This window comes from Nerophis ophidion, linkage group LG29, assembly GCF_033978795.1.
Source record: "Nerophis ophidion isolate RoL-2023_Sa linkage group LG29, RoL_Noph_v1.0, whole genome shotgun sequence".
In the NCBI taxonomy this organism is placed as follows: domain Eukaryota; kingdom Metazoa; phylum Chordata; class Actinopteri; order Syngnathiformes; family Syngnathidae; genus Nerophis; species Nerophis ophidion.
In genome coordinates this window covers 11,088,004-11,114,622 of record NC_084639.1, presented here as the reverse complement: position 1 = coordinate 11,114,622, position 26,619 = coordinate 11,088,004, and the positions used below count along the sequence as shown (strand labels likewise).

Genomic DNA, 26,619 nt, shown 5'->3' with positions numbered 1-26,619 from the left:
TAAATAAATACAAACGGTAACTTAAAGCTGCCACAACGACACACATGGTGCATTCAGGCACTCCTTCCCGAGTGGGTAAAAACATTCCTCCGCACTACAATAACACCAAGCATTGTTATTCTTTTTTTTTCTTTTGCAGTATTTACACAAAGTAGGGCGCTTTATCTCCTTTTTTCCACCGGTGTCAATATTCACATACAATGACATACATTTTGTTGCTTCTTTATCTGGACGGATTTTGCCACTAAGTGTGCAAAAATCTGCAGCTCACCAAAACTAACAAATATTTGTTGGCTGCACATTGTCATTCGTGAACATTATATTTAAATATGTAACACACCCTGAAAACATGGACTCCTTTTGTTTTGAAGTGGAATATAACCAAAGAAATGAAACCGGTTTTAAAGGGGAACATTATCGCAATTTCAGCAGGGTTAAAACCAATACAAATCAGTTCCCAGTGGCTTATTTTATCTTTCGAAAATGTTTTCAAAATTTTACCCAGCTTGGAATATCCCGAAAAAAGGCTTGACGTAACGAGTTTCAGGGCTCCACACATATTCACATTGTTTATAATGGGAGCCACCAGCAGTAAGAGCAATTCGGACCGAGAAAGCGACAAATTCCCCATCAATTTGAGCGAGAATGAAAGATTTGTGGATGAGGATATTGATAGTGAAGGACTAGAAAAAGAAAAAAAAAAGCGACGGCTCCGGGCGGCGGCAGTGTGAGCGTTTCAGATGTAATTAGACATGTTTACTAGGATATAAAAGTGCCTGATTTTCGCTATCTGTGTAACCACGCCAATACAAACAAACATGGCAGATAGAACAGAAAGATATAGTGACATTAGCTCGGATTCAGACTCGCAACTAATGACAGTGGCATGAGGTGTTGATCTGGATTAATTTTGTCCCCAAATGTGCCGATCTTTCCTAAACGTACCATAGGTGGTCGGAATGGGAGTTTATTGCTGATTAACTGGTTGACGATGACACATTTGAAAGGAATAGTCAGGACAGTGCATGACAGGCTGCAAAAGACGCCAATGCAGTCTATTATACAGGGCGGCGGTTGCTAAGTGCGAAGAGGGGGTGACAGTTCCAATCATGCGGCGGATTAAGATTAATAAATCGAGACGGGGATTAAAAAGAGGCATTGTTTAAAGGCCTACTGAAACCCACTACTACCGACCACGCAGTCTGATAGTTTATATATCAATGATGAAATATTAACATTGCAACACATGCCAATACGGCCTTTTTAGTTTACTAAATTGCAATTTTAAATTTCCCGCGAGTTTCTTGTTGAAAACGTCGCGGAATGATGACGTGTACGCGTGACGTCACGGACTGTCAGGAAATATTAGCGCTGCACCGCTAGCGGCTAAAAGTCGTCTGCTTTAATCGCATAATTACACAGTATTCTGGACATCTGTGTTGCTGAATCTTTTGCAATTTGTTCATTTAATAATGGAGACTATAAAGAAAAATGGTGTTGGTGGATTGCAGCTGTCTTTAGCCCCGAGACACAGCCGGTGTTTCTTTGTTTGTTGTGAAGCAGAGCGGTCAAGCGAACATGTTTTCTCTACGTCAACCAGCATGTTTTTGGACGGGGAAATTGTAATATATATATATCATACAGGAGACATCATTGGATTATTCGTCGTCCAGCAGCAGCTGTCAAAAAACGCAACTGTGAGATTGGCTCCTCGGCTTCTCTCTGAGACACTGCGTGTTCACCGCGGCCATCCGACCTCGAGGTATGTCTTTACAATCTTTAAAATCTCACTAAAACACTATTAAAACAATAAGGAGATAAGGGATCTTCCAGAATTTTCCTAGTAAATGTGTCTAATTACATCTGAAACGCTCACACTGACGCCGCCCGGAGCCGTCGCTTTTTTTTTTCTTTTTTCTAGTCCTTCACTATCAATATCCTAATTCACGAATCATTCATTCTCGCTCAAATTAATTGGGAAATTATCAATTTCTCGGTCCGAATTGCTCTTACTGCTGGTGGCTCCCATTATAAACAATGTGAATATGTGTGGAGCCCTGCAACTCGTGACGTCACGCGTAAAGGCAGGGCTTTTTTATTAGCGACCAAAAGTTGCGAACTTTACCGTCGATGTTCTCTACTAAATCCTTTCAGCAAAAATATGGCAATATCGCAAAATGATCAAGTATGACACATAGAATGGACCTGCTATTCCCGTTTAAATAAGAAAATCGCATTTCAGTAGGCCTTTAAGAAAAAAAAAACAACACAGGGAACATTGTCAAACATATCTATCATACTGTATCTAATTCCTCTTTTAAACATAGTCCAAGAAGAATGGATATAATAATGAGGAGTTGGTAGCATATTGCCTATACAGCGTCTATGCTACAAGTTGCTAATAAGGCTTTGAAATGTTTTCTTGCTTGTACTTTCCCGACAGAATCTAACACCCATGGAGAAGCGCACGTTACAGATAAATAATTGTACAAAAATGTCCAGTATTGAATGTTTTGTCAGGTCTTAAATAAAAAATAGTGCTTTCATTGCAAATACTCCACATGGGCTCATTGGGAGACCCGAACAGTGCATCCAGTGACCTCGTACTTCCGTCCCATCACCTTGCCCAGCCTCATCTTTAATATTTGGCACTTAGCGGGTTTCTCCGGACGTCTGGCGTGGGGAACGGCGTCCGTTTCCTGTACGGGAGACCGCGGTTTGGGGTGATTGAGGACCACCACAGGCTGATCTGGGCCTGGGTTTGTCACCAGCTGGTCCGACTTGAGCGGCATCAGTTGGTTCTTGGTGCGGGGGCTGAGTGCGAATGCTACGGGTTTCGCCCGCATCGCAAGGTGGTCCAACTTGAGCGGCACCAGTTGGATCCCGCTGTGAACGCTTGGTGCGGACGTCGAGGGCTGGCGTTCGGACACTACTGGTTTCAAACGCCCCGCCAGCTGGTCCCACTTGAACAACATCAGTTGGTTCTTGATGCGGGGGGTAGGCGTGGACGTCGGGGGCTTGCATTCGGACGGTAGGGGTTTCAGCCGCGCCGCCAGTTGTTCCCACTTGAGCGCCCTCAGTTGGTTATCGGTGCGGACGCTTGGCGCTGACGTCGGGTGCTGGCATTCGGACACTACTGGTTTCGGCCGCGTGATCAGCTGGTTCCACTTAAGCGCCAACAGTTCGTTCTCGGTGCGGACGCTTGGCACGGACGTCGGGAGCTGGTTTCCAGACACTGCTGGTTTCGGCCGTGCGATCAGATGGTCCCAGCTGAGCGCCGTCAGTTGGTTCTTGGTGCGGACGTTGCATGTAGACGTCGGGGGCACGCATTCGGACACTACGGGTCTCGCCAGCTGGTCCGACTTGCGGATCTCGGTGCGGACGCTTGGTGCGGATGTCCGGCTTTTGCATTCGGACAGTACGGGTTTCGGCTGTGTCATCAGTTGGATGCTGTTACGGACGCTCGGTGCGGACGTCGGACGCTTGTATTTGGGCGCCCTGAATTTCGGCCTTTTTCTGCTCTTCTTCCATGGGCCGTATTCGTCCACTCTTGTCAAAGCGACGGTCACGTATTTTGACAACTTATACTCAGTATTCACAACAGCAGATGACTTATTACAAACCAGCTCGCCGTTTTCAGACTTAAAACACTTATTTTTGTCCATCCGCGTTATGCTGTCCTTCTCATCACTCGCTTCCTTTTTAATGTCATTCCGAGCCATGACAGGCTGGTGTTCCATTATTTTCTCATGCCGTTCCAGCTTCACAGGGACATGCGCCCGCTTCACTGGTAACCGATCCTGCGTACCGGCAGCTGGATTCAAACCCTCGATGTTGTGATGTTTGTCCATGACGATGCCCCGCAGAGCCGTGACCAGCGGCTGCATGCCGCCCTGAGTTTCCCCTGGTTGTTGGCTCAGCGAAAACACAGAGGAGATGACCGGGAAGCTCTCGGAGCCGACGCCCTGAGACCCAGCTGGTACGCCGGACTTGAGGCGAGAGGAATCCGTGGGCGCTTTGACAGATGACGGTTCATTGAGCAATCTTAACAAAGTGGAGGGAACTTGGAAAGAGGACTTGGGAGAGGGTCTGTTCTTGCCGAGCTTGATCGTCAGAGGTGCCACTGGCACAGCTGCACCTGAAGGATCGTTTGAAGAGGAGGAGCTCTGATTTTCAAGGTTAATACAATCTGGAGTCTTCCTGACTTTGGAAGAGGCTTTAACTTTGCCAGACGTCAACATGTCTCGAACGGGACGTCCTGCCACGGCGGAAATAGCCTTGCGATGCTCTGGAAGACTTGTCATCCTTTCGTCAGGTTTTTGCTGAGAAACACACAATTCAGTTTTTTCCGGGGGCACAAGGTAGGTCTTTCTAACGAAGATGACGCCATCGGGTTTAGCGCCAGCGGAAACAGGTTTGTTCCACGCCGTCGGGATCTCCGTCTTTTCTTTTGCAGGATGGTGGACAATTTTGGAAACCTTGTTTGGGTAGTACTCCGACAAGTTGATGACTTCCTCCGACGTTCTCTTCATCGATACTTGGTTGGAGACGAAGCTTTTAGACGTGCTGACTGGGGTCATCGTTTCAAACGGCTTCTTGTTCATAAAGCACATCCCCGTATTTGTTATCTTGGTCGCATTCGGGGGATTCAGTTTAGATGCTACGGTCTTCCCCGCTGGGGGGTTTTGTTCAACTGCTGTCCTTGTGTCTGTCATGACTGCCTCGTTGCCGTCTTGTTGAGAGACCAGCCTCAGTTTTAGCTCTTTAGACCCATTGACGGTTTTCACTTCGACAAGTTCCACCAGGCAGCCAGCAGGGATTGACACCTCCTCAGGGAGCGACACCGTCAAAGCCCTGTTGTGGTTAAGGACATTATTTGAAATACCATTAGGGTGACTTATGAGATTTGTGTCTACTGTCCTCGAATTCAGCCCGCCTTGGTCCAGTCTGATGGCAGGCTTGGTGATGAATGGCGCGGGCACGCTGACCGGACATGTTGGCTGTTCAAATCTTGGGAAAGCGTTGGAGACTTGTGGATTCATAGCCGTGCCAATCTTTGGGGGTCCTTGACTACTGCTCACGTTATGCACGCGCTCAATGTGCTTCACCATGCAGAGTTTCCTCACGTAGCCGATGCCACAGTAGGGGCAGGTGAACGTTTGCTTGAGATGTTGCTGCATGTGGGCGGTGAGTTCGTCCTGGCTCGACACGGATTTCTGGCAATAACCGCAGTACAGTTTGGCCGCCGCGTGCTCAAGCACATGCTTCTTGAACGACTCCGTGTCCGACGCCATAAATCCACACTTGTCGCAGCGTGCCATTTGGGGGAAGACGGGCGGTGCCACGCCGTACATCGAGGAGGGGAAGTTTTGATAGGCCACGGGCTTCATGCTGATGGGGGGTCACCTCACGGCAGCAGCAGCTCCACCCGCTTCCACGGTTTCACAGCACAGTCCGCATCCGTTTCTGCTTATCGGTGTCTGCTGGGGTGCGATCTTATATATTCAACAAGACAAGACAGAGACAGGATGTTAGGGTATTTCTGTTGATTTGGCGTCAATATAAGCCTAGCCCCTCCCCCTAGGTTTCTCATTCACTTTGGGTCTGTGGAAATGCATGCAACACCAACGACGTTTGCAAACCAAACCCCCGACCACTGCAATTACTCAGGTGAATTATAAATAAAAATGCAAGGGTTAAAATTTCTGTCCTGCTTTTTTTGCATACGTTTTCTCTGATTACAACGTGAAGGCCCGACCAATGAGGCTTCACCACGGCAAGAGGGGTCACAAAGACGACGCCCGATCTGGGGGGAAATTTGCTTACTCGTCAGGTAGATAAATGTCACGTACGTACCTCATGTATATTGTTGGACGAGCACCTTTGGAGAAAGTGTTTAATTACTGGATGTTTTCACTACGCTTGTCGCCGCTGCAAATCAGCAGCTTTCGCCGTTAGCTTCGGCTGGGGTAGCTTGTTTGGATTCCTCCGGAAAACAAGAAAGCGCCTTCAGAATAAGGACATGCGTTATTTCATTAAACAGTCAAACGGATTTAATTTGACAGGTCTTTCTAATATAAATTTTTCCACATAGTTGGTTGACGTAATAAACCGACTGGAAGAGTTTTTGCTGTGGAATAATGTAAAGGTTTATAATATAGTTCGAGTGGGGTTTTACCTTGACAAAACCGGATGCATGCTTTGTTTTTTTTTACGGCGAGACTGAGCGTACGGCGCGATGCACAAGTGCTATTCTCTAGGTAATTATACGTAAAAAGTACGTGTACAATGACATGGGAGATTTACGCTGGATTCTTACGGTTGTTTTGGCGAATGATTTAGCGTTCTGATTGGTTCTTATAACGGACAGACTACTTCCTGTTTAGTATTGTTTATTTATTTTTTTATTTTTTTATTTTTTCTAAATATTTTTTTTCAAGTTTTCTAAGTGCTGTATATTTTTTTTAACCTTTATTTAAAAATGTCAACAATTACAAACAGACGAGACACAAGAATAAAAATAAGTACAAAAACAGTACAAAGCAGCGCCAGGGGGTTGTAAATTCAAAGTAACTAAAATAGAATATATATATATATATATATATATATCCATCCATCCATCCATTTTCTACCGCTTATTCCCTTTCGGGGTCGCGGGGGGGGCGCTGGCGCCTATCTCATATATATATATATATATATATATATATATATATATATATATATATCCTGATGATTGAGGGAACCCCTCATGAAACAGATTTGTAGAGATGAAGTAGTCTTGTGATTTTTTCCCACACCTACATATATATATATATATATATATATATATATATATATATATATATATATATATATATATATATATATATATATATATATATATGTGTGTATGTCCACCCATTTTCTACCGCTTATTCCCTTTGGGATCGCAGGGGGCACTGGTGCCTCTCAGCTACAATCGGGCGGAAGGCGGGATACACCCTGGACAAGTCGCCAGCTTATCGCAGAGCCAACACAGATAGACAGACTACATTCACACTCACATTCACACGCATACATATATATATATATATATATATATATATATATATATATATATATATACATATATATATATATATATATATATACATATACATATATATATATATATATATATATATATATATATATGTATATAAAATAAACGAAGTGCAAAGCCGTAGGCTCACTCAATTTCAGTAAATAACTTAAATTTGGAACGCAGCATCATCGTTTTCACAGCTTTTTTGTTGTTAGATGTAGAGAGCGTTTTAATGTAGGGTTCTAAATCTTTTTTTAAAGGCACAAAAGACAGGTCAGGTTCGTTTTGTTTATTTATTGGCGTACACATGCACTGTTTCCCTGACTCAGGATGTTTTAAAGTCAAATACTACCCCTTTTCTGAGAAACCTTAATATTGAAGATGATCATTTCTGTGATAAAAAATATATGAGGGCAGTTTTAGTGAAATAATATTTTCCGGACACAGTTCATAGGCAATATATCCTGAATGAGTTTACAAAAGTTGACCCAAAGAAAATAAGGGCAAGATATATTACATACCCAATTTTTCCCAAAATTTAATAAATACAATATACACTTAAAATGATTTTTTCGAAATTTAAAATTGATAAGGAGGTTGATGGCTGTTATATCCGTGGAGCTGTAGAGCAGTGGTTTTCAAATTGGGGTACACGTGCCCCTGGGGGTACTTAAAGGTATGCCAAGGGGTACGTGAGATTTTTTTTAAATATTCTAAAAATAGCAACAATTCAAAAATCCTTTATGAATATATTTATTGAATAATACTTCAACAAAATATGAATGTAAGTGAAAAGAAATGCAGCAATGCAATATTCAGTGTTGACAGCTAGATTTTTTTTGTGGACATGTTCCATAAATATTGATGTTGAAGATTTCTTTTTTTGTGAAGAAATGTTTCGAATGAAGTTGATGAATCCAGATGGATCTCTATTACAATCCCCAAAGAGGGATAGACGCGGGCGTGCTAAACATGCTAACTAGCATGGGGATACGTCGGCGGCTACATCCAGCGGCCTGTGAAGCAGCGGAGTCCAGTAGCAGCGGGGGCCGTCTACGGAGCAGACGCCAGCGGTGTGATCGGAAACGCGGATGTCGAGCGGGGCTAAAAACAAAGCAGAGGGCTAATCCCCACAGAACACCACTTCCCTCCACCCTGAAGACGGATTTAAATAAAGGATGCGAGACTACTGGTCTGGGTAAGGAGTCTGTTAAATTAGAACAAGTTTTTTCTGCTTCGAGTGTTTCAGAGTTGGACATGTGTTTTACTGAGGTGGCTAACTATGATGCGTGCAGTTTATCAAAGCAACAAACAAACAATCGGAAAATCCCCGTTACTGAGGAGGCTAACCATGATGCGTGCAGTTTATCAAAGCAACAATCAAACAATCGGAACATTCCCGTCGTATCAATTCCTAGATATGGTCGTAATTATACTGAATGCACTGGGCATAATAAACACAACATTATTGATATTGCTACTACGGATAATTTGATCAAAAATTCCCTAAAACAGCCCACTACCTATAATATAGGTTTTTTAAACATAAGATCATTGTCTCCCAAAACGTTATTAGTTAATGATATCATCAGAGACAACAATCTTAACGTCATCGGTCTCAGCGAAACCTGGCTTAAACCAAACGACTTTTTTGCGCTAAATGAGGCATGTCCTCCTAACTTTACACATGCGCATATTGCCCGTCCGCTTAAAAGGGGTGGGGGGGTCGCACTAATATACAACGAAAACTTTAACCTTAGTCCTAACATAAATAATAAATATAAATCGTTTGAGGTGCTTACTATGAGGTCTGTCACACCGCTGCCTCTACACCTGGCTGTTATCTACCGCCCCCCAGGGCCCTGTTCGGACTTTATCAATGAATTCTCAGAGTTCGTTGCTGATCTAGTGACACACGCCGATAATATAATCATAATAGGGGACTTTAATATCCATATGAATACCCCATCGGACCCACCGTGCGTAGCGCTCCAGACTATAATTGATAGCTGTGGTCTCACACAAATAATAAATGAACCCACGCATCGCAACGGTAATACGATAGACCTAGTGCTTGTCAGGGGTATCACCGCTTCCAAAGTTACGATACTCCCGTATACTAAAGTATTGTCCGATCATTACCTTATAAAATTCGAGGTTCAGACGCATGTTCGTCAAACTAATAATAATAATAACTGCTATAGCAGCCGCAACATTAATACGGCCACAACGACAACTCTTGCTGACCTACTGCCCTCGGTAATGGCACCATTCCCAAAGTATGTGGGCTCTATTGATAACCTCACTAACAACTTTAACGACGCCCTGCGCGAAACCATTGATAACATAGCACCGCTAAAGTTAAAAAAGGCTCCAAAAAAGCGCACCCCGTGGTTTACAGAAGAAACTAGAGCTCAGAAATTATTATGCAGAAAGCTGGAACGCAAATGGCGCACGACTAAACTTGAGGTGCACCATCAAGCATTTAGTGATGGTTTAATAACTTATAAACGCATGCTTACCTTAGCTAAAGCTAATTATTACTCAAATCTCATCCACCGTAATAAAAACGATCCTAAATTTTTGTTTAGTACGGTAGCATCGCTAACCCAACAAGGGACTCCTTCCAGTAGCTCCACCCACTCAGCTGATGACTTTATGCAATTCTTTAGTAAGAAAATTGAAGTCATTAGAAAGGAGATTAAAGACAATGCGTCCCAGCTACAACAGGGTTCTATTAACACTGACACGATTGTATATACGGCGGATACTGCCCTCCAAAATAGTTTCTCTCGTTTTGAGGAAATAACATTAGAGGAATTGTTACAACGTGTAAATGGAATAAAACAAACAACATGTTTACTTGACCCTCTTCCTGGGAAACTGATCAAGGAGCTCTTTGTATTATTAGGTCCATCAGTGCTAAATATTATAAACTTATCACTTTCCTCGGGCACTGTTCCCCTAGCATTCAAAAAAGCGGTTATTCATCCTCTTCTTAAAAGACCTAACCTCGATCCTGACCTCATGGTAAACTACCGACCGGTGTCTCACCTTCCCTTTATTTCAAAAATCCTCGAAAAAATTGTTGCGGAGCAGTTAAATGAACACTTAGCGTCTAACAATCTATGTGAAACCTTTCAATCCGGTTTCAGGGCAAATCACTCGACGGAGACAGCCCTCGCAAAAATGACCAATGATCTATTGCTAACGATGGATTCTGATGCGTCATCTATGTTGCTGCTCCTCGATCTTAGCGCTGCTTTCGATACCGTCGATCATAATATTTTATTAGAACGTATCAAAACACGAATTGGTATGTCAGACTTAGCCCTGTCTTGGTTTAACTCTTATCTTACTGATAGGATGCAGTGTGTCTCCCATAACAATGTGACCTCGGACTACGTTAAGGTAACGTGTGGAGTTCCCCAGGGTTTGGTCCTTGGCCCTGCACTCTTCAGCATCTACATGCTGCCGCTAGGTGACATCATACGCAAATACGGTGTTAGCTTTCACTGTTATGCTGATGACACCCAACTCTACATGCCCCTAAAGCTGACCAACACGCCGGATTGTAGTCAGCTGGAGGCGTGTCTTAATGAAATTAAACAATGGATGTCCGCTAACTTTTTGCAACTCAACGCCAAAAAAACGGAAATGCTGATTATCGGTCCTGCTAGACACCGAACTCTATTTAATAATACAACTCTAACATTTGACAACCAAACAATTAAACAAGGCGACACGGTAAAGAATCTGGGTATTATCTTCGACCCAACTCTCTCCTTTGAGGCACACATTAAAAGCGTTACTAAAACGGCCTTCTTTCATCTCCGTAATATCGCTAAAATTCGCTCCATTCTGTCCACTAAAGACGCTGAGATCATTATCCATGCGTTTGTTACGTCTCGCCTCGACTACTGTAACGTATTATTTTCGGGTCTCCCCATGTCTAGCATTAAAAGATTACAGTTGGTACAAAATGCGGCTGCTAGACTTTTGACAAGAACAAGAAAGTTTGATCACATTACGCCTGTACTGGCTCACCTGCACTGGCTTCCTGTGCACTTAAGATGTGACTTTAAGGTTTTACTACTTACGTATAAAATACTACACGGTCTAGCTCCATCCTATCTTGCCGATTGTATTGTACCATATGTCCCGGCAAGAAATCTGCGTTCAAAGGACTCCGGCTTGTTAGTGATTCCCAAAGCCCAAAAAAAGTCTGCGGGCTATAGAGCGTTTTCCGTTCGGGCTCCAGTACTCTGGAATGCCCTCCCGGTAACAGTTCGAGATGCCACCTCAGTAGAAGCATTTAAGTCTCACCTTAAAACTCATTTGTATACTGTAGCCTTTAAATAGACTCCCTTTTTAGACCAGTTGATCTGCTGTTTCTTTTCTTTTTCTTCTATGTCCCACTCTCCCCTGTGGAGGGGGTCCGGTCCGATCCGGTGGCCATGTACTGCTTGCCTGTGTATCGGCTGGGGACATCTCTGCGCTGCTGATCCGCCTCGACATCTCTGCGCTGCTGATCCGCCTCCGCTTGGGATGGTTTCCTGCTGGCTCCGCTGTGAACGGGACTCTCGCTGCTGAGTTGGACCCGCTTTGGACTGGACTCTCGCGACTGTGTTGGATCCATTGTGGATTGAACTTTCACAGTATCATGTTAGACCCGCTCGACATCCATTGCTTTCCTCCTCTCTAAGGTTCTCATAATCATTATTGTCACAGACGTCCCACTGGATCATTATTGTCACCGATGTCCCACTGGGTGTGAGTTTTCCTTGCCCTTATGTGGGCCTACCGAGGATGTCGTGGTGGTTTGTGCAGCCCTTTGAGACACTAGTGATTTAGGGCTATATAAGTAAACATTGATTGATTGATTGATTGACTTTAAGTTGATGATTACTTCTATGTGTAGAAATCTTTATTTATATTTGAATCACTTCTTTATTTTTCAACAAGTTTTCAGTTATTTTTATACATTTTTTTCCAAATAGTTCAAGAAAGACCACTACAAATGAGCAATATTTTGCACTGTTAGACAATTTAATAAATCAGAAACTGATGACATAGTGCTGTATTTTACTTCATCTCTTTTTTCACCAAAAATGCTTTGCTCTGATTAGGGGGTACTTGAATTAAAAAAAAAATTCACAGGGGGTACATCACTGAAAAAAGGTTGAGAACCACTGCTGTAGAGGATGTCAATCATGTGTTTGTGGAATAGGAGAGTGTACATGTGTTTTGGGCGGAGATCAGACATTGGCTGAGAGACACGGGTGTGGTGATGTCCCCATTCTCTATAGAAGAGATCAAATTTGGTGTTTTTATAAACAACTACAGCAGAAATGTTTTTAACATTATTATGCTCCAGCCAAAAAAATCCATCCATCCATCCATCTTCTTCCGCTTATTGGAAGTCAGGTCACGGGGGCAGCAGCCTAAGCAGGGAAGCCCAGACTTTCCTCTCCCCAGCCACTTTGTCCAGCTCTTCCTGGGGGATCCTGAGGTGTTCCCAGGCCAGCTGGGAGACATAGTCTTCCCAACGTGTCCTGGGTCTTCTCCGTGGCCTCCTACCGGTTGGATAAAGCCCTAAACACCTCCCGAGGGAGGCGTTCGGGTGGCATCCTGACCAGATGCCCGAACCACCTCATCTGGCTCCTCCCGGATGGCAGAGCTTTTCACCCTATCTCTAAGGGAAAGACCCGCCACCTGGCGGAGGAAACTCATTTCGACCGACCTTGTCCTTTGGGTCATAACCCAAAGCTCATGACCATAGGTGAGGATGGGAACATAGGTCGACCGGTAAATTCAGAACGTTGCCTTCCGGCTCAGCTCCTTCTTCACCACAATGGATCGATACAGCGTCCGCATTACTGAAGACGCCGCACCGATCCGCCTGTCGATCTCACGATCCACTCTTCCCCCACTGGTGAACAGGACTCTGAGGTACTTGGACTCCTCCACTTGGGGCAGAGTCTTCTCCCCAACCCGGAGATGGCACTCCGCCCTTTTCCGGGAGAGAACCATGGAATCGGACTTGGAGGTGCTGATTCTCATCCCAGTCGCTTCACACTCGGCTGTGAACCGATCCAGTGAGAGCTGAAGATCTTGGCCGGATGAAGCTATCAGGACCACATCATCAGCAAAAAGCAGAGACCTAATCCTGCAGCCACCAAGCTGGATCCCCTCAACGTCTTGACTGCGCCTAGAAATTCCGTCCCAAAAAGTCTGTGACAAAGGGCAGCCTTGGCGGCAAAACATTTTCTACATAAATCTATGAATGTAAGGCCTATATTTTCTAATTGGCTTAATGGGTTACAATTATCAATCAAATCTTGGAGAATGATTAAGAGTACAAAATACCTTAAATTCATATCCTTGTTAAAAACATTTAAAGTGAATTGAGTAGTCCTTTTTGTCTTTTATATATATATATATATATATATATATATATATATATATATATATATATATATATATATATATATATAAAATAAACAATTCTGTAAATATTCAGTAATATTTCAGTAAATAACTTAAATTTGGAGCACGCAGCATCATCATATTCACAACTTTTTTGTTGTTAGAGGTAGAGGATGTTTTAATGTAGAGTTCTAAATATTTTTTAAAGGCACAAAAGACGGGCCAGGTATTTATAAACTTACATTTATGAATCTCGCCTATTTTTATGGTTTTGCCTCTCTGTAATGTTAAGTTCCTCTTACACAGTATATGCCTTGAGCTCTTATTTTGAAGGCGAAAAGAACGGAAATGATGTCATGTTAGAGTGGAGCGGAGTTTTGAAAACAGACGAAATAAAGTGGTTCTCGGGTAAAACTAGAGCTTCCGTGTTTGTTATTTTATAGTGTGATACAGTATAGGAGACTTATACATCAACCCTCGGTTACATTGGTGGCAGAGGTGTTCAAAACTCCAACATGACATAATTTCCGTTCTTTTTGCCTTCAAAATAAGAGCTCAAGGCATATACTGTATAACAGGAACTTAACATCACAAAGAGGCAAAAATAAAATAAATGAAGAAAGGCGATATTGTTTTCTAAATGTCTGATGGAAACATAGACATGTTTTTCAACATTATTATGCTCCAAGTAAACATTTTTTCTACATAAATGTCGATTTATGAAAGTAAAAGCTACATTTTGTAATTGGCGTAATAATCAATTAAAAATACAAAAGCCCTTAAATTGATTTCGTTTTTGCAAACATTTAAAGTGTTTTGGATTAGCCTTGTTTTGACTTTTTGAATTTTGTATATTATCCTATTTTTTGTATTATTATTATTTATTGGTATTATTTGTATTTGCTTTAGTTTTCTTTCCTTTACATGTTTTGCAAAAGACTGTATTTGCTCAACCTGATGGATGTTTGAAATTGTTCAGATTTGTTGCAAGTGCCTTGGTTTTTGTGTACATTGATCAATGAAAAAAAAATAAAAAATAAATATGTTTTTTTAAAAACATCACAAAGAGGCAAAACCATAAAAATAGGCTACTAGAGTATAAAACTTAGCCAATAGAATAATGAGGTTGCAAAGGTAAAATTCATTTTCAAATGTTTGTTCATACAGTGTAAATCCAAATATCACATCTGTAAGTGTTGTTGAAATTTACACTTAATATTTTTTGTTTAAGGGTTAATATTTTTTGTTGAAAATTATTCTAGTTGTGAATTCATGTTACATTTTTTGTAAATAAGACACATTTTGTTTATTATAAAAAGGGCAATTTATTTCCTTTTGTGGCTCCCAAAGGACAACATTGGCACGGCTTCTTAAAGACGGGCTCTTTACTTGGGTTTATGCCGTGAAAACTACATGACAAGACATGAAATACAATGGATTTAGAGCAGGGGTCACCAGGTAGCCCGTAAGGACCAGATGAGTAGCCCGCTGGCCTGTTCTAAAAATAACTCAAATAGCAGCACTTATCAGTGAGCTGCCTCTATTTTTTAAATGTTATTTATTTACTAGCAAGCTGGTCTCGCTTTGCTTGACATTTTTAATTCAAAGGGAGACAAAACTCAAATAGAATGTGAAAATCCAAGAAAATATTTTGAACACTTGGTCTTCCCTTGTTTGAATAAAGTCATTTATTTTTTTACTTTGCTTCTTGAAACTTTCAGAAAGGCAATTTTAGAGAAAAAAATACAACCTTAAAAATGATTTTAGGATTTTTAAACACATATACCTTTTTACCTTTTAAATTCCTTCCTCTTCTTTCCTGACAACTTAAATCAATGTTCAAGTAAATTTATTTTTTTTATTGTAAAGAATAATAAATACATTTTAATTTAATTCTTCATTTTAGCTTGTATTTTTTCGATGAAGAATATTTGTGAAATATTTCTTCAAACTTATTATGATTACAATTCCAAAAAATGATTCTGGCAAATTTAGAAAATATATAGAATAAAATGTAAATCTTATTTCAAAGTCTTTTGAATTTCTTTTAAAATTTTTGTTCTGGATAATCGAGCAGAAATGATAATTTGTCTTTGTTAGAAATATAGCTTGGTCCAATTTGTTATATATTCTAACAAAGTGCAGATTGGACTTTTACCTATTTAAAACATGTCATCAAAAATATATATTTATTGTGAGAAATCATTAAGATGTTTAGTGTTTCCACAAAGATAAATATCATAAATTATTAATAATAACATTGAGCTAAAGGTAAATTGAGAAAATTGGCTATTTCTGGCAATTTATTTCAGTGTGTATCAAACTGGTAGCCCTTCGCATTAATCAGTACCCAATAAGTAGCTCTTGGTTTCAAAAAGGTTGGTGACCCCTGTTTTAGACAGTTCAGTCACAGGCAAATAAAGTGCTAAACAAAATAACACACATTTGTCATTTACGCTGGATTCTTAAACGGCTGTTTTGGCGAACGATATAGCGTTCTGATTGGTTGCGACCGTTCACAAACCGGAAGCAGTACCTCCTGTTTCGTATCGTTTACTTTATCGGCACACATGCGTACAGTTTCCGTTAAACACACGTAAAATGGTGAAATGTTATCCAGTAGCTTGACACAGTAAGGCACAAAATGGTGGAAAGATGCTATCCGTAAAAGCAAGCAGGTATCTTCAAGTTGTGTCCTTTTCACTGCCACTACCCCCCAGGTATGTTTGGAGTTCAGTTCCCATGATAAATTGCTTGATACGAGGGACATATTTGCCAAAAAAGTAGTTTTTTGGGGGTATTTATTAAGTACTCTCGCTGTGGTTTGGACACCTGTTGTTTAAGTGGGCGCCATTGTGGGCAGGTTTTCTAGGATTTGCCCGCCATTGTGTCATTTCATAATGACACTGCAGCTTTTTTCAGCAGGACCCTCCCACCCTCGCGTCCGCTTCCTGGTTATGGCGATATTACCCTGCCTAACTCGGACCCCTTTCCCCTTCTTCTCGCCCGTCACCAGACGTCGACCTTCCCCGTTTTTCCGGGCGATTCGTCGCGGTATGGCAGCAACGAGCAGAGCAGAGGTGACCCGGTTCGACTTCCTGGTGATCGGCGGCGGCTCCGGAGGTCTCGCCGGGGCGCGGAGGGCGGCGGAGCTGGGCGCCACCGCTGCCGTGATCGAGAGTCACAAACTCGGAGGTACCTGCGTGAGTAGCCCTTCAAACACTTGACACCTGGAAACCTCCGCTCCTGTAGACCGTAGAAGTATGTAAAAGACCAGCAGGGAGACCTCCGTCTTGTCCTTTTCTGCTCCAGTGAAAACATAAGAGTGCCTAAGGCAGGGGTAGGGAACCTGTGGCTCTTCTGATGACAGCATTTGGCTCTCAGACAGAGGTGGGTAGAGTAGCCAGAAATTGTACTCAAGTAAGAGTACTGTTACTTTAGAGATGTATTACTCAAGGAAAAGTAAGGAGTAGTCACCCAAATATTTACTTGAGTAAAAGTAATAAGTATTTTGTGAAAAAACTACTCAAGTACTGAGTAACTGATGAGTAACCTGTTCGTTTAATGATGACGGCAACAAGTAATGCACAAAAACATAAAAATAGCAATGAACAAATTCAGAGCCAGGGATATCTCGCAAGCAACTAAAACAATAATATATATTAAATTAACTAATGTATATTTAGTTTTACACTGTATTGGAAAACAAATGAAAATAAAATTTACTTTTGCAACCTCATTATACTATTGGCTAAGTTTTATATTCATGAATGTAAGTTTCTCAATACCCAACCTGTTTTTTGTGTCTTTAAAAACGATTTAGAACTCTAAATTAAAACATTCTACCTCTAACAACCAAAAAGCTGTAAAAACGATGATGCTGTGTTCCAAATTTAAGTTATTTACTGAGATTGAGTGAGCCAATGGCTTTATCTTATTTATATATATTTTTTGCATTCTATTTTAGTTACATTGAATTTACAACCGCCTGGCGCTGTTTTGTTCGGTTTTTATACTGTTTTGTACTTACTTTGATTATTATTTTTCAACTGTTTGTAAATGTTGAAATTTATAAATAAAGGTTTATAAAAAAAAGAAAAAAGTGTGCAGTTAATCATGTGACCGCCTGGCTCTGTTTGATTGGTGAAACGGAGTCAAACGTCACCAGTGACTGCATTTGATTGGTGAAACGCAGGCATGTGATAGATCCTACTTTGAAGGTATGTCTGACAAACCAAACAAACAAAGCGTGCATTAACAGATCGATAAAAATCAGTAGCGAGTAGCGAGCTGAATGTAGATAAATGCTGCGGAGTAAAAGTGTAACTCAGTCTGTCGCCATCACGTCTCCACCTCGTCGCTGCCACCACAGCCTGGGGGAGGGGGGGCAATAGACTACAGACTGCGGTGAAGTAGTTCGGCTTCGTCGCGTGACGCAGCCTACAATTTTTGGTTGTGTTTTCCGCTCCATTTGCTGAATGACGATATACGATATACAGTATATCTCGATATTTTTTCCGAAAAGTAAAAACAAAACAGTCCTGTTTACCTGAGATACTAAGTATGTCATTATTATGCCACGTACTGACATATGTTCAACTCATTATGCTTAATTTATTACAGCATTTGGGAAGCCTGTAGTTGAATTTTATTATGTTAATGTTATATTTTTATCAACATGTGTTAGCAGGGACCCTGCCATTCAAAACTAAGCTGCTACATTACTAATGATTAATGTAACTATAGCTGGAAAAAATAGTACAATAGCAATAGGAGAGACTATTCATCCCTGAACACCATGGAGTTCATGTAGGCTTTATGATGCACTTACATTATTATATCAACTATCAGAGACAGAAACTCTTCATTTAACATAAAGTCCTTTTTTGCTGCTTCAACCACCTCAATCAACACTGTCCGTAACACACACACACACATACAAGCACACACCGCAAAATGAGCTAACGTTACACTAAAAGCTAACTAGCTTTCACCTAAAGCCAGGACTGCGAGTGACCTGAGCTGTAGTTTGTTTCTAGAAGGTCAACAGGCTCATAGTGATGTTTAGGAAGTAGTTAACTTGAAAGTGTTTAGTATAATTTGGGGAGAGTCCGCTGCCAAATGCTCACCTGCTAAACACCTATCTGCTCGACGCTGAAGCGCTAACTAAATGCGCTCTGAATACGCACTGCTGATTGGCATTTACCGCTACGGTTGTAACCAATCAGATGGTTGTGTGGGTGGGACGATACTGGGTGCTGTGCAGGAGACAGGCAGAACGAAGCGGAGAAGCTTATTAAGACTTTAGCATAGGCGGCTACTTCATATGTTCGTATGGAAACTTGTTTGGTACTCCTCTCTACCGAACCGGAACCCCCGTACCGAAACGGTTCAATACAAATACACGTACCGTTACACCCCTAGTATACATGTTTCTTGCGTACATCAGGCTATACAGGTGTACCAAATATTGTGGCTAACGGATTTTATAACTGAGGGGAAGTTGAGCAAACCGCAGGAAATTGCTCCAAGTTTGACTTCCGCTCTTGCTTATTGCGTTAACCCAAAAAAAACTCAGTCCGATCAACTTCACTATTTAGTCAAACTGGAAAATATGTTTGTTTTATACGGCAAATAAAAATGACCAAAGGCTTTTGTTTATTTCCAGCACGCTTTAAACAAGTTACATGAAGGAACATTTCATCATGTCTACGATAAGAAGTAGGACATTGTCCTAACCATTCTTCACAATGCGTCATGTTTATTCATTAGGGTTGTTAAATGATTCCTTTTTTTAATGAGATGAATCCATTAATCACCGGTGATTATTCACTTGCATAATGAATGTTTGCTCAAAAAAATGCAACTTAATTGTCAAAATGTCATTCAGGAACATTTTTAAGCATTTTATTTGAATGCAAGTCATTTATTTGCACAAAAATTGGTAGGAGTTTTATCCAAAGTTATTTAGGGCTGTATTTTGGAGTGAAATTTGCCCGCGAGCACTCAACTCGGAGTCTCTTGACGTATGCATTGATCTGATCGGTTAACGTAAAAGAGCTTAATCTAAATCAGAATCAGAAATATTTTATTAATCCCTGAGGGTAAATTAACATTTTCTTAAGTGTGTGGATATTAATGCGATTTTTTTGTGATAAATACCATGACTTTATTTGTTAAGTTTGACAACCCAACTAATAATTGATTGATTTTTCATCATGAAAAATGAGTACAGGAATAAAACCTGACAAATATTTATACTGTGCACTAATAAATACAAAATGTACAATACATAATAACGTTTTACATACTCTTGGTAAAAAAAAAAAACATGTTTTACTCTACACATTGTTGCAAAAAGAAATGTTTGATGTTGTATGCGTTTCAAAGGTTGTATTTCTCCTAAAACCCACATCAGGCTTAAAATATTACAGTTTCAGCACATCACAACATTTTGGGGGTGTATGCCTTTTGTCAAACCTTTATAAAAATGTTGGTCCTAAGAAAAACATTTTCAGGCGTGACATGGCTAAATAAACTAAAAATCTCAATACTACAGTAGTATTGGCCACAAGAGGGGAACAATGTGAGCGCGCGGTTCAGTATCGTGGCCACTGATTGGTTCAGTCCAAGTCAGCATCATTACTGTATGTTGGATCCAAAGAGTAAAGGTGATAAAGGGAGTTATTTCATTTTATTATGCTCTAGTTATTAAAATATTTGATTTATAGTCAATGATTACTTTGCGGAAATTCATTTATCACAGTCATGTAATCAAGGGCAATAAATTATGACTGTGCTGTAGAACTACTTGTGGGATCACATCATGACACACATATATGTATATATATATATATATATATATATATATATATATATATATATATATATATATATATATATATATATATTTGTTTTTGTTATTTTACAAATTTGTATGTATTTTAATATAAAAACTATTTTGAAATTGCATTGGCTGTGACTTGCTACTACTTTGACAACACCAATCTAACCCAAGATCATTAATTCTCTCTGCCAGGTGAATGTCGGCTGCGTCCCAAAGAAGGTAACCCGTCTTCTCCATCAAAGAATAACCGCTCCGCGCCGTGACTTCATAGTACACCTACAAACACCTTTTTTTTTCTCTCCACTTTCTACCCCAGGTGATGTGGAATGCAGCGGTCCACGCCGAGTACCTGCACGACCACGCCGATTACGGCTTTGACGTCGGAAGCGTTCAATTCAGTTGGGAGTAAGTGACTTTGTCAAAAACTTCCGGGCCGTACAAACAAAAACCTGCTGTAATGTCCTTTTCAGGGCAAAGTTGAGATGTATCAAAAACGACTCTGAAGTGGAAATGTGCGCTGCCTCATGGCAAATTCTACAGACTGCGGATACTTTAGCCATACACAAGTGATGCTGGGTAACAGTTTACATAAAAAATTGCCAACTGAGTGCGTATATATTTAAAATAATTTGGTCTGCCACCAACCGTGCACACAAACGCACATTTTTCAACTATTTCAAATATTTTTCTCGAACGAAATACCCATCAAAAGCTACTGCCATGAGTACCTCCTGTACAAATAAGTAGTTATTTAAAATGATGTTTTTTCATTGTAACTTCTGACCAGCAAGCATGTAGACAATGACAATGTGAGGAAGTTCACATTGCCGCGAACAATGGTAGCTTACATTTTCGTATTAATTACCGTTTAAACAAGAATATTAATTTCAGTGAAAGCAAAGTTTGCGTTTGCACCGCCAAACTACGACGTGTCCGACCGCCAAACACCACTTGTGTAAAACATAATCCCACAGCAAACATGACATGGTAGCGTAATTCAATTAATCCATTACGGCTCAAGTCCTGCCCATTAAATACTAGTGGTAGTCAAGATGGCTCTGTTCTCAATGGGTACTACAAACCCCGTTTCCATATGAGTTGGGAAATTGTGTTAGATGTAAATATAAACGGAATATAATGATTTGCAAATCCTTTTCAACCCAAATTCAATTTAATGCACTACAAAGACAAGATATTTGATGTTCAAACTCATGATCTTTTTTTTTTGCAAATAATAATTTACTTAGAGTTTCATGGCTGCAACACGTGCCAAAGTAGTTGGGAAAGGGCATGTTCACCACTGTGTTACATCACATTTCTCAATAAACATTTGGGAACTGAGGAAACTAATTGTTGAAGCTTTGAAAGTGGAATTCTTTACCATTCTTGCTTGATGTACAGCTTAAGTTGTTCAACAGTCTTGTTGTCGTATTTTACGCGTCATAATGCGCCACACATTTTCGATGGGAGACCGGTCTGGACTGCAGGCGGGCCAGGAAAGTACCTGCACTCTTTTACTACGAAGCCACGCTTTTGTAACACGTGGCTTGGCATTGTTTTGCTGAAATAAGCAGGGGCGTCCATGATAACGTTGCTTGGATGACAACATATGTTGCTCCAAAACCTGTATGGACCATTCAGCATTAATGGTGCCTTCACAGATGTGTAAGTTACCCATGCCTTGGGCACTAATACACCCCCATACCATCTCAGAAGCTGGCTTTTGAAGTTTGCGCCCATAACAATCCGGATGGTTATTTTCCTCTTTGTTCCGGAGGACACCACGTCCACAGTTTCCAAATATAATTTAAAATGTGGACTCGTCAGACCACAGAACACTTTTCGACTTTGCATCAGTCCATCTTAGATGAGCTCGGGCCCAGCGAAGCCGGCGGCGTTCCTCGGTGTTGTTAATAAATGGCCTTCGCTTTGCATAGTAGAGTTTTAACTTGCAGTAACTGTAGTTACTGACAGTGGTTTTCCGAAGTGTTCCTGAGCCCATGTGGTAATATCCTTTACACACTGATGTCGGTTTTTGATGCAGTACCGCCTGAGGAATCAAAGGTCCGTAATATCATCGCTTACGTGCAGTGATTTCTCCAGATTCTCTGAACCTTTTGATAATTTTACAGACCGTAGATGGTAAAATCCCTAAATTCCTTGCTATAGCTCGTTGATAAATGTTGTTCTAAAACTTTTCGACGATTTGCTTACAAATTGGTGACCCTCGCCCCTTCCTTGTTTGTGAATTACTTAGTATTTCATGGAAGCTGCTTTTATACCCAATCACGGCACCCACCTGTTCCCAATTAGCCTGCACACCTGTGGGATGTTCCAAATAAGTGTTTAATGAGCATTTCTCAACTTTATCAGTATTTATTGCCACCTTTCCCAACTTCTTTGTCACGTGTTGCTGGCATCAAATTCTAAAGTTAATGATTATTTGGAAACAAAAAAAGTCCATCAGTTTGAACATCAAATATGTTGTCTTTGTAGCATATTCAACTAAATATGGGTTGAAAATGATTTGCAAATCATTGTATTCCGTTTATATTTACATTTAACACAATTTCCCAACTCATATGGAAACGGGGTTTGTAGTTGCCTTTGAGCCTTTCTTGAAAAAAACTGTTCTATGCTTGTGTTGTTTTCGGCTGTACGAATCGTTCAAATTGCGAAAAGGATAAACTTTCTTCAGTTCTTTAAGAGGTAATCAAACAGGGAGAAAAACTGCAAGATTTGACAAAATAACATGAAAAGTATCTCACACTCCATTCCAAGGGAGCAGAGTGGAAGAATGCATGAGTTTACAGGGATCACTTTGTTAAAGGTTTGTTTGATATACTTTAAACGTTTAACCCATTTTAAGTTTTATGTTGATATTATTTGTATTTTCTTGAACACGTTTGCTACGAGTATTTCGTAGAGCACCAACTCGGTGAGTCTAAATAAAGGAAAGCTAATGTGATCAAAACCTAAAAGAGTTAAGTTTTTACCAAAGACAACTATCATAAATGAATCTTTCAGCACATACACAATGTTGACATCTATAGTTATGTTTTGATTAAAAATCATAAATTAATCTTTCAGCACATACACAATGTTAACGTCTATAGTTATATTTTGATAGATGCGCCTGTCATCCAAGATGTCGGCGTCCTGTTGCAAGATGGTGTTTTTAATTTTCTAACAATACTTGTTCTTTTTTAAAACGTGTACTGTATGACAGAGAATAATGCTTTAATGGTCATAGTAATTATTTCCAGTCATAGTGACATGTTAATCCAACCATTGTTCAGTGTTTTTTTATAACTAGTTTTAGTTCCTTGTTAATTTTTTCCCCGCTGTTTTATTTCGCTAAATTAGTGCAATGTGAATGTATATTCACATTAAATTATAATTCTCAGGCCTTTTTCTATTAATTGTTTTAGAACGGGTGCGGCATAGCTCGGTTGGTAGCGTGGCCGTGCCAGCAACTTGAGGGTTCCAGGTTCGATTCCTGCTATCCTATAATGTCGTTGCATTCATCATGAGCCCATCATGTTTTAAGTTACACAAATTATATTTCTACATGGAGGAATCAGGGTCACTCATCCTTCTAATGTTCTAGGGCGGTCGTGCTAATATTTGTACGCACATACAACACTTAAGACCTTTAGTATATCAGTATGTGGAATTAAATTATGGAATGGATTAAGCAATCAAATTAAACAATGTACTAAAATGATCTAATTCAAGAAACTCTTCAAACTTATAGTGTTTACAAAGTACAAAGAAGAAGATCCATGGTAAACATTCTGAATTTATTCCATCCATCCATTCATTTTCTAGATAATCGTATTTCTCACCTATGTAATATAACTTACTTTACTATTTATTTTTAATGTTACTACTTATGGAGTATATTGTGAATAAATTGAGAACAGGAAATGAACAAAAGTGTTAGCAACTGCTATGTAAAGGAAAAGTTGTAGGATTAAATCCTTTTCGAACATGTATCATGTAATATGCATGCATGTTTGAAGTCAACTCAATTTCAAGTAGATTGCGATGCAACAAAGAAATGTGCTTGGATTTGTGTGCGCGAACACGTTTGTACGTATGAATTTTTACTGCCGCCTTTTTCTTGATTTGATCGTACGTCCATGTTTAGTAGGAGAGCAACTCAACTCTCTTGTACATGAGGCCCCGACTATGTCACTTCACGCCAGACCTCGTGTTTATGCGGCGCTGTCTTCAAGGTTGTTAGAAAGGCCGAGCTCAGGAAGGCGGGCCCAAACAAAGGAGATAGAGCTCAGTGACATATGACAGGGGCTGTAGAAGAGTTTTTAAGTGTGCCTTAATTCACTCCATTTCATGTTTATTGTCCTTTTTTAATGATTTTAAATAAACTTGTTCTATGCTACAAGTTTGTTTTTGAATAGCGTTTCTTACCCTTTCTTTTTTTATCAAAGTGCTGGCGGGTGAAATTTTCCTTGGCTCCCTCAATGATGGCTTATTTTGCAGCTGTGCTTAATAAAAAAAAGTACATAGACTTAGTAATCAACATGTTTGATTACCGTACTTCCTTGAATTGCCGTCGGGGCGCTAATTAATTTAAAACCTCTTCTCACTCCTGCGTTTACCAAAGGCATGCGGTAAAAGTAAGCATGCGCTAATTATTTTAAAACCTCTTTTCACTCCGGCACTTACCAAAGGCATGCAGTAAAAAATTGAATGTGATGTAAGCTTGGACCTTAAACCCTACTTAATAGCTCCTAATCTTCTTCCCTTTATGCGATTTGAAATTACCGGTATTGAAATAAGCCTCCTCCATTTTGAAAATGATGACAGGGGAAGTGTCACTCGTGACATCACGAGTTTGACTCGGCAGTAATTCAAGGCAGGCGCATACTATATGCCCTGCGGCAATTCAAGGAAATACAGTATTTTGTTTGGGCCAGTGGTGTCAAACAAACAGGTTTTATCCGGCCCGCGTGATGAATTTGCCAAGTATTAAAATGAGCTGCATTTTTTTAATGAAAGAAACTGCTGTTCTAAATGTGTCGTCTGGATGTCAGAATAGCAATTCTGTTAGGACTAGCAAGAGGTTCAAAGTAAAGCGTGGCTGCGGCTCCTCTCCCTTGACCCAAATGAGACTTAAAACCTGCCGTTCTATGTTTTCTGCTTCGAACACATCGTTATTTTGCACCCTTACTCTCCCATAATGTCTCTGTCATATGAGAAAACTTAACCCTTTCGAATAGTTTTTACCTCCGTTTTTTACGGTTTGTTGAGTTAGAACTTGATTGATACGTGGACATGACAAAGGAAGTATTTGATACCTCAAAGAGTTTACATGTTCAATCTCAGAAAGACTGTGATTTAAAGATTAAGCCTGGCTTTGTAAATACACTGAGACGAAGTCTAAAGTCATTATGTTTTTGAAACTACACCAATTTCCTCAGAATTTTCCACAAACTTGAAGTGTTTTGTCCAGAGGATTATATGTGATTTGTACATTTTCATAATGTGCTTGTTCTCTTTTTGGGCGAAGTAAAACATAGAAGACAACCTGGAGTTGTCTTTATTTTTAAGTTATCATGCCATGATTTTACTATTTCCGGCCCACTTGGGAATAGATTTTCCTCCATGTGGCCCTTGTGCTAAAATGTGTTTGACACCCCTTGTTTAAGCACTCGATTCCGAGGGTAAACGGACAAATTTGTTAGGAAAAATGTTTGGCCGTATAATCGAGAAAATTTACAAAAACTGAAGAAGTACATATACATTTGTCCCAAGATAGAGCTTTAATAATGTCGTTACTATTGTTGAGGATTCACTATTATAAAAAAATTGGGGGGGAACAGCCTTTATAACTTAAGTTTGTCTATACCAGGGATCACCAACCTTTTTGAAACCAAGAGCTACTTCTTGGGTTCTGATTAATGAGAACGGCTACCAGTTTGATACACACTTAAATAAATTGCCAGAAATAGCCAATTTGCTCATTTTACCTTTAACTCTATGTTATTATTAATAATTAATGATATGTATCTTTGTGGAAACACTGATCATCTTAATGATTTCTCATAATAAATATGTATCGAAACAGATAAATATCAATATGCAACACTTTATTTTTATATTTTCTCTAAGTGCACATTTTTTTAATCATACATTTTCAAATGATCACTTCTAAGACAGTCTTTTGAAATCACAATATTCCATTTTAACTAGCTAGCCACTTACATTTTTGTCAGGAAAGAAGAGGAAGGAATTTAAAAGATAAAAAGGTATA

General features: G+C 40.1%; 2 protein-coding genes and 1 long non-coding RNA gene across 4 annotated transcripts in view; 2 read left to right on the top strand and 1 right to left on the bottom strand.

Annotated features, from left to right (window-relative positions):
* LOC133546062 (uncharacterized) overlaps positions 1–6,328 on the bottom strand; it is a 6,775-nt gene extending 447 nt beyond the window's left edge. Inside the window, exons 1-3 of the mRNA XM_061891889.1 lie at positions 6,179–6,328; positions 5,857–6,007; positions 1–5,495 (exon numbers count right to left, since the gene is read on the bottom strand). The exon at positions 1–5,495 is cut by the window's left edge and continues 447 nt beyond it. Of these exons, the coding sequence (XP_061747873.1) occupies positions 2,568–5,390 (2,823 nt within the window). The 5' untranslated portion in view covers positions 5,391–5,495; positions 5,857–6,007; positions 6,179–6,328 and the 3' untranslated portion in view covers positions 1–2,567. The remainder of the gene's footprint in view (positions 5,496–5,856; positions 6,008–6,178) is intronic.
* Positions 1–8,463, top strand: part of LOC133546064 (uncharacterized) — a 291,819-nt gene extending 283,356 nt beyond the window's left edge. Inside the window, exons 6-7 of the long non-coding RNA XR_009804977.1 lie at positions 1,645–1,762; positions 8,011–8,463. This is a non-coding gene — a long non-coding RNA (uncharacterized LOC133546064). The remainder of the gene's footprint in view (positions 1–1,644; positions 1,763–8,010) is intronic.
* A 7,555-nt stretch (positions 8,464–16,018) lies between these two features.
* Positions 16,019–26,619, top strand: part of gsr (glutathione reductase) — a 28,757-nt gene continuing 18,156 nt past the window's right edge. Inside the window, exons 1-4 of one of the 2 annotated variants that reach the window (XM_061891890.1) lie at positions 16,019–16,212; positions 16,509–16,695; positions 20,532–20,558; positions 20,656–20,744. In XM_061891890.1, the coding sequence (XP_061747874.1) occupies positions 16,148–16,212; positions 16,509–16,695; positions 20,532–20,558; positions 20,656–20,744 (368 nt within the window). In that variant the 5' untranslated portion in view covers positions 16,019–16,147. Of the gene's footprint in view, positions 16,213–16,508; positions 16,696–20,531; positions 20,559–20,655; positions 20,745–26,619 lie in introns of those variants that run through there. The other variant, XM_061891891.1, reaches the window with a different exon arrangement.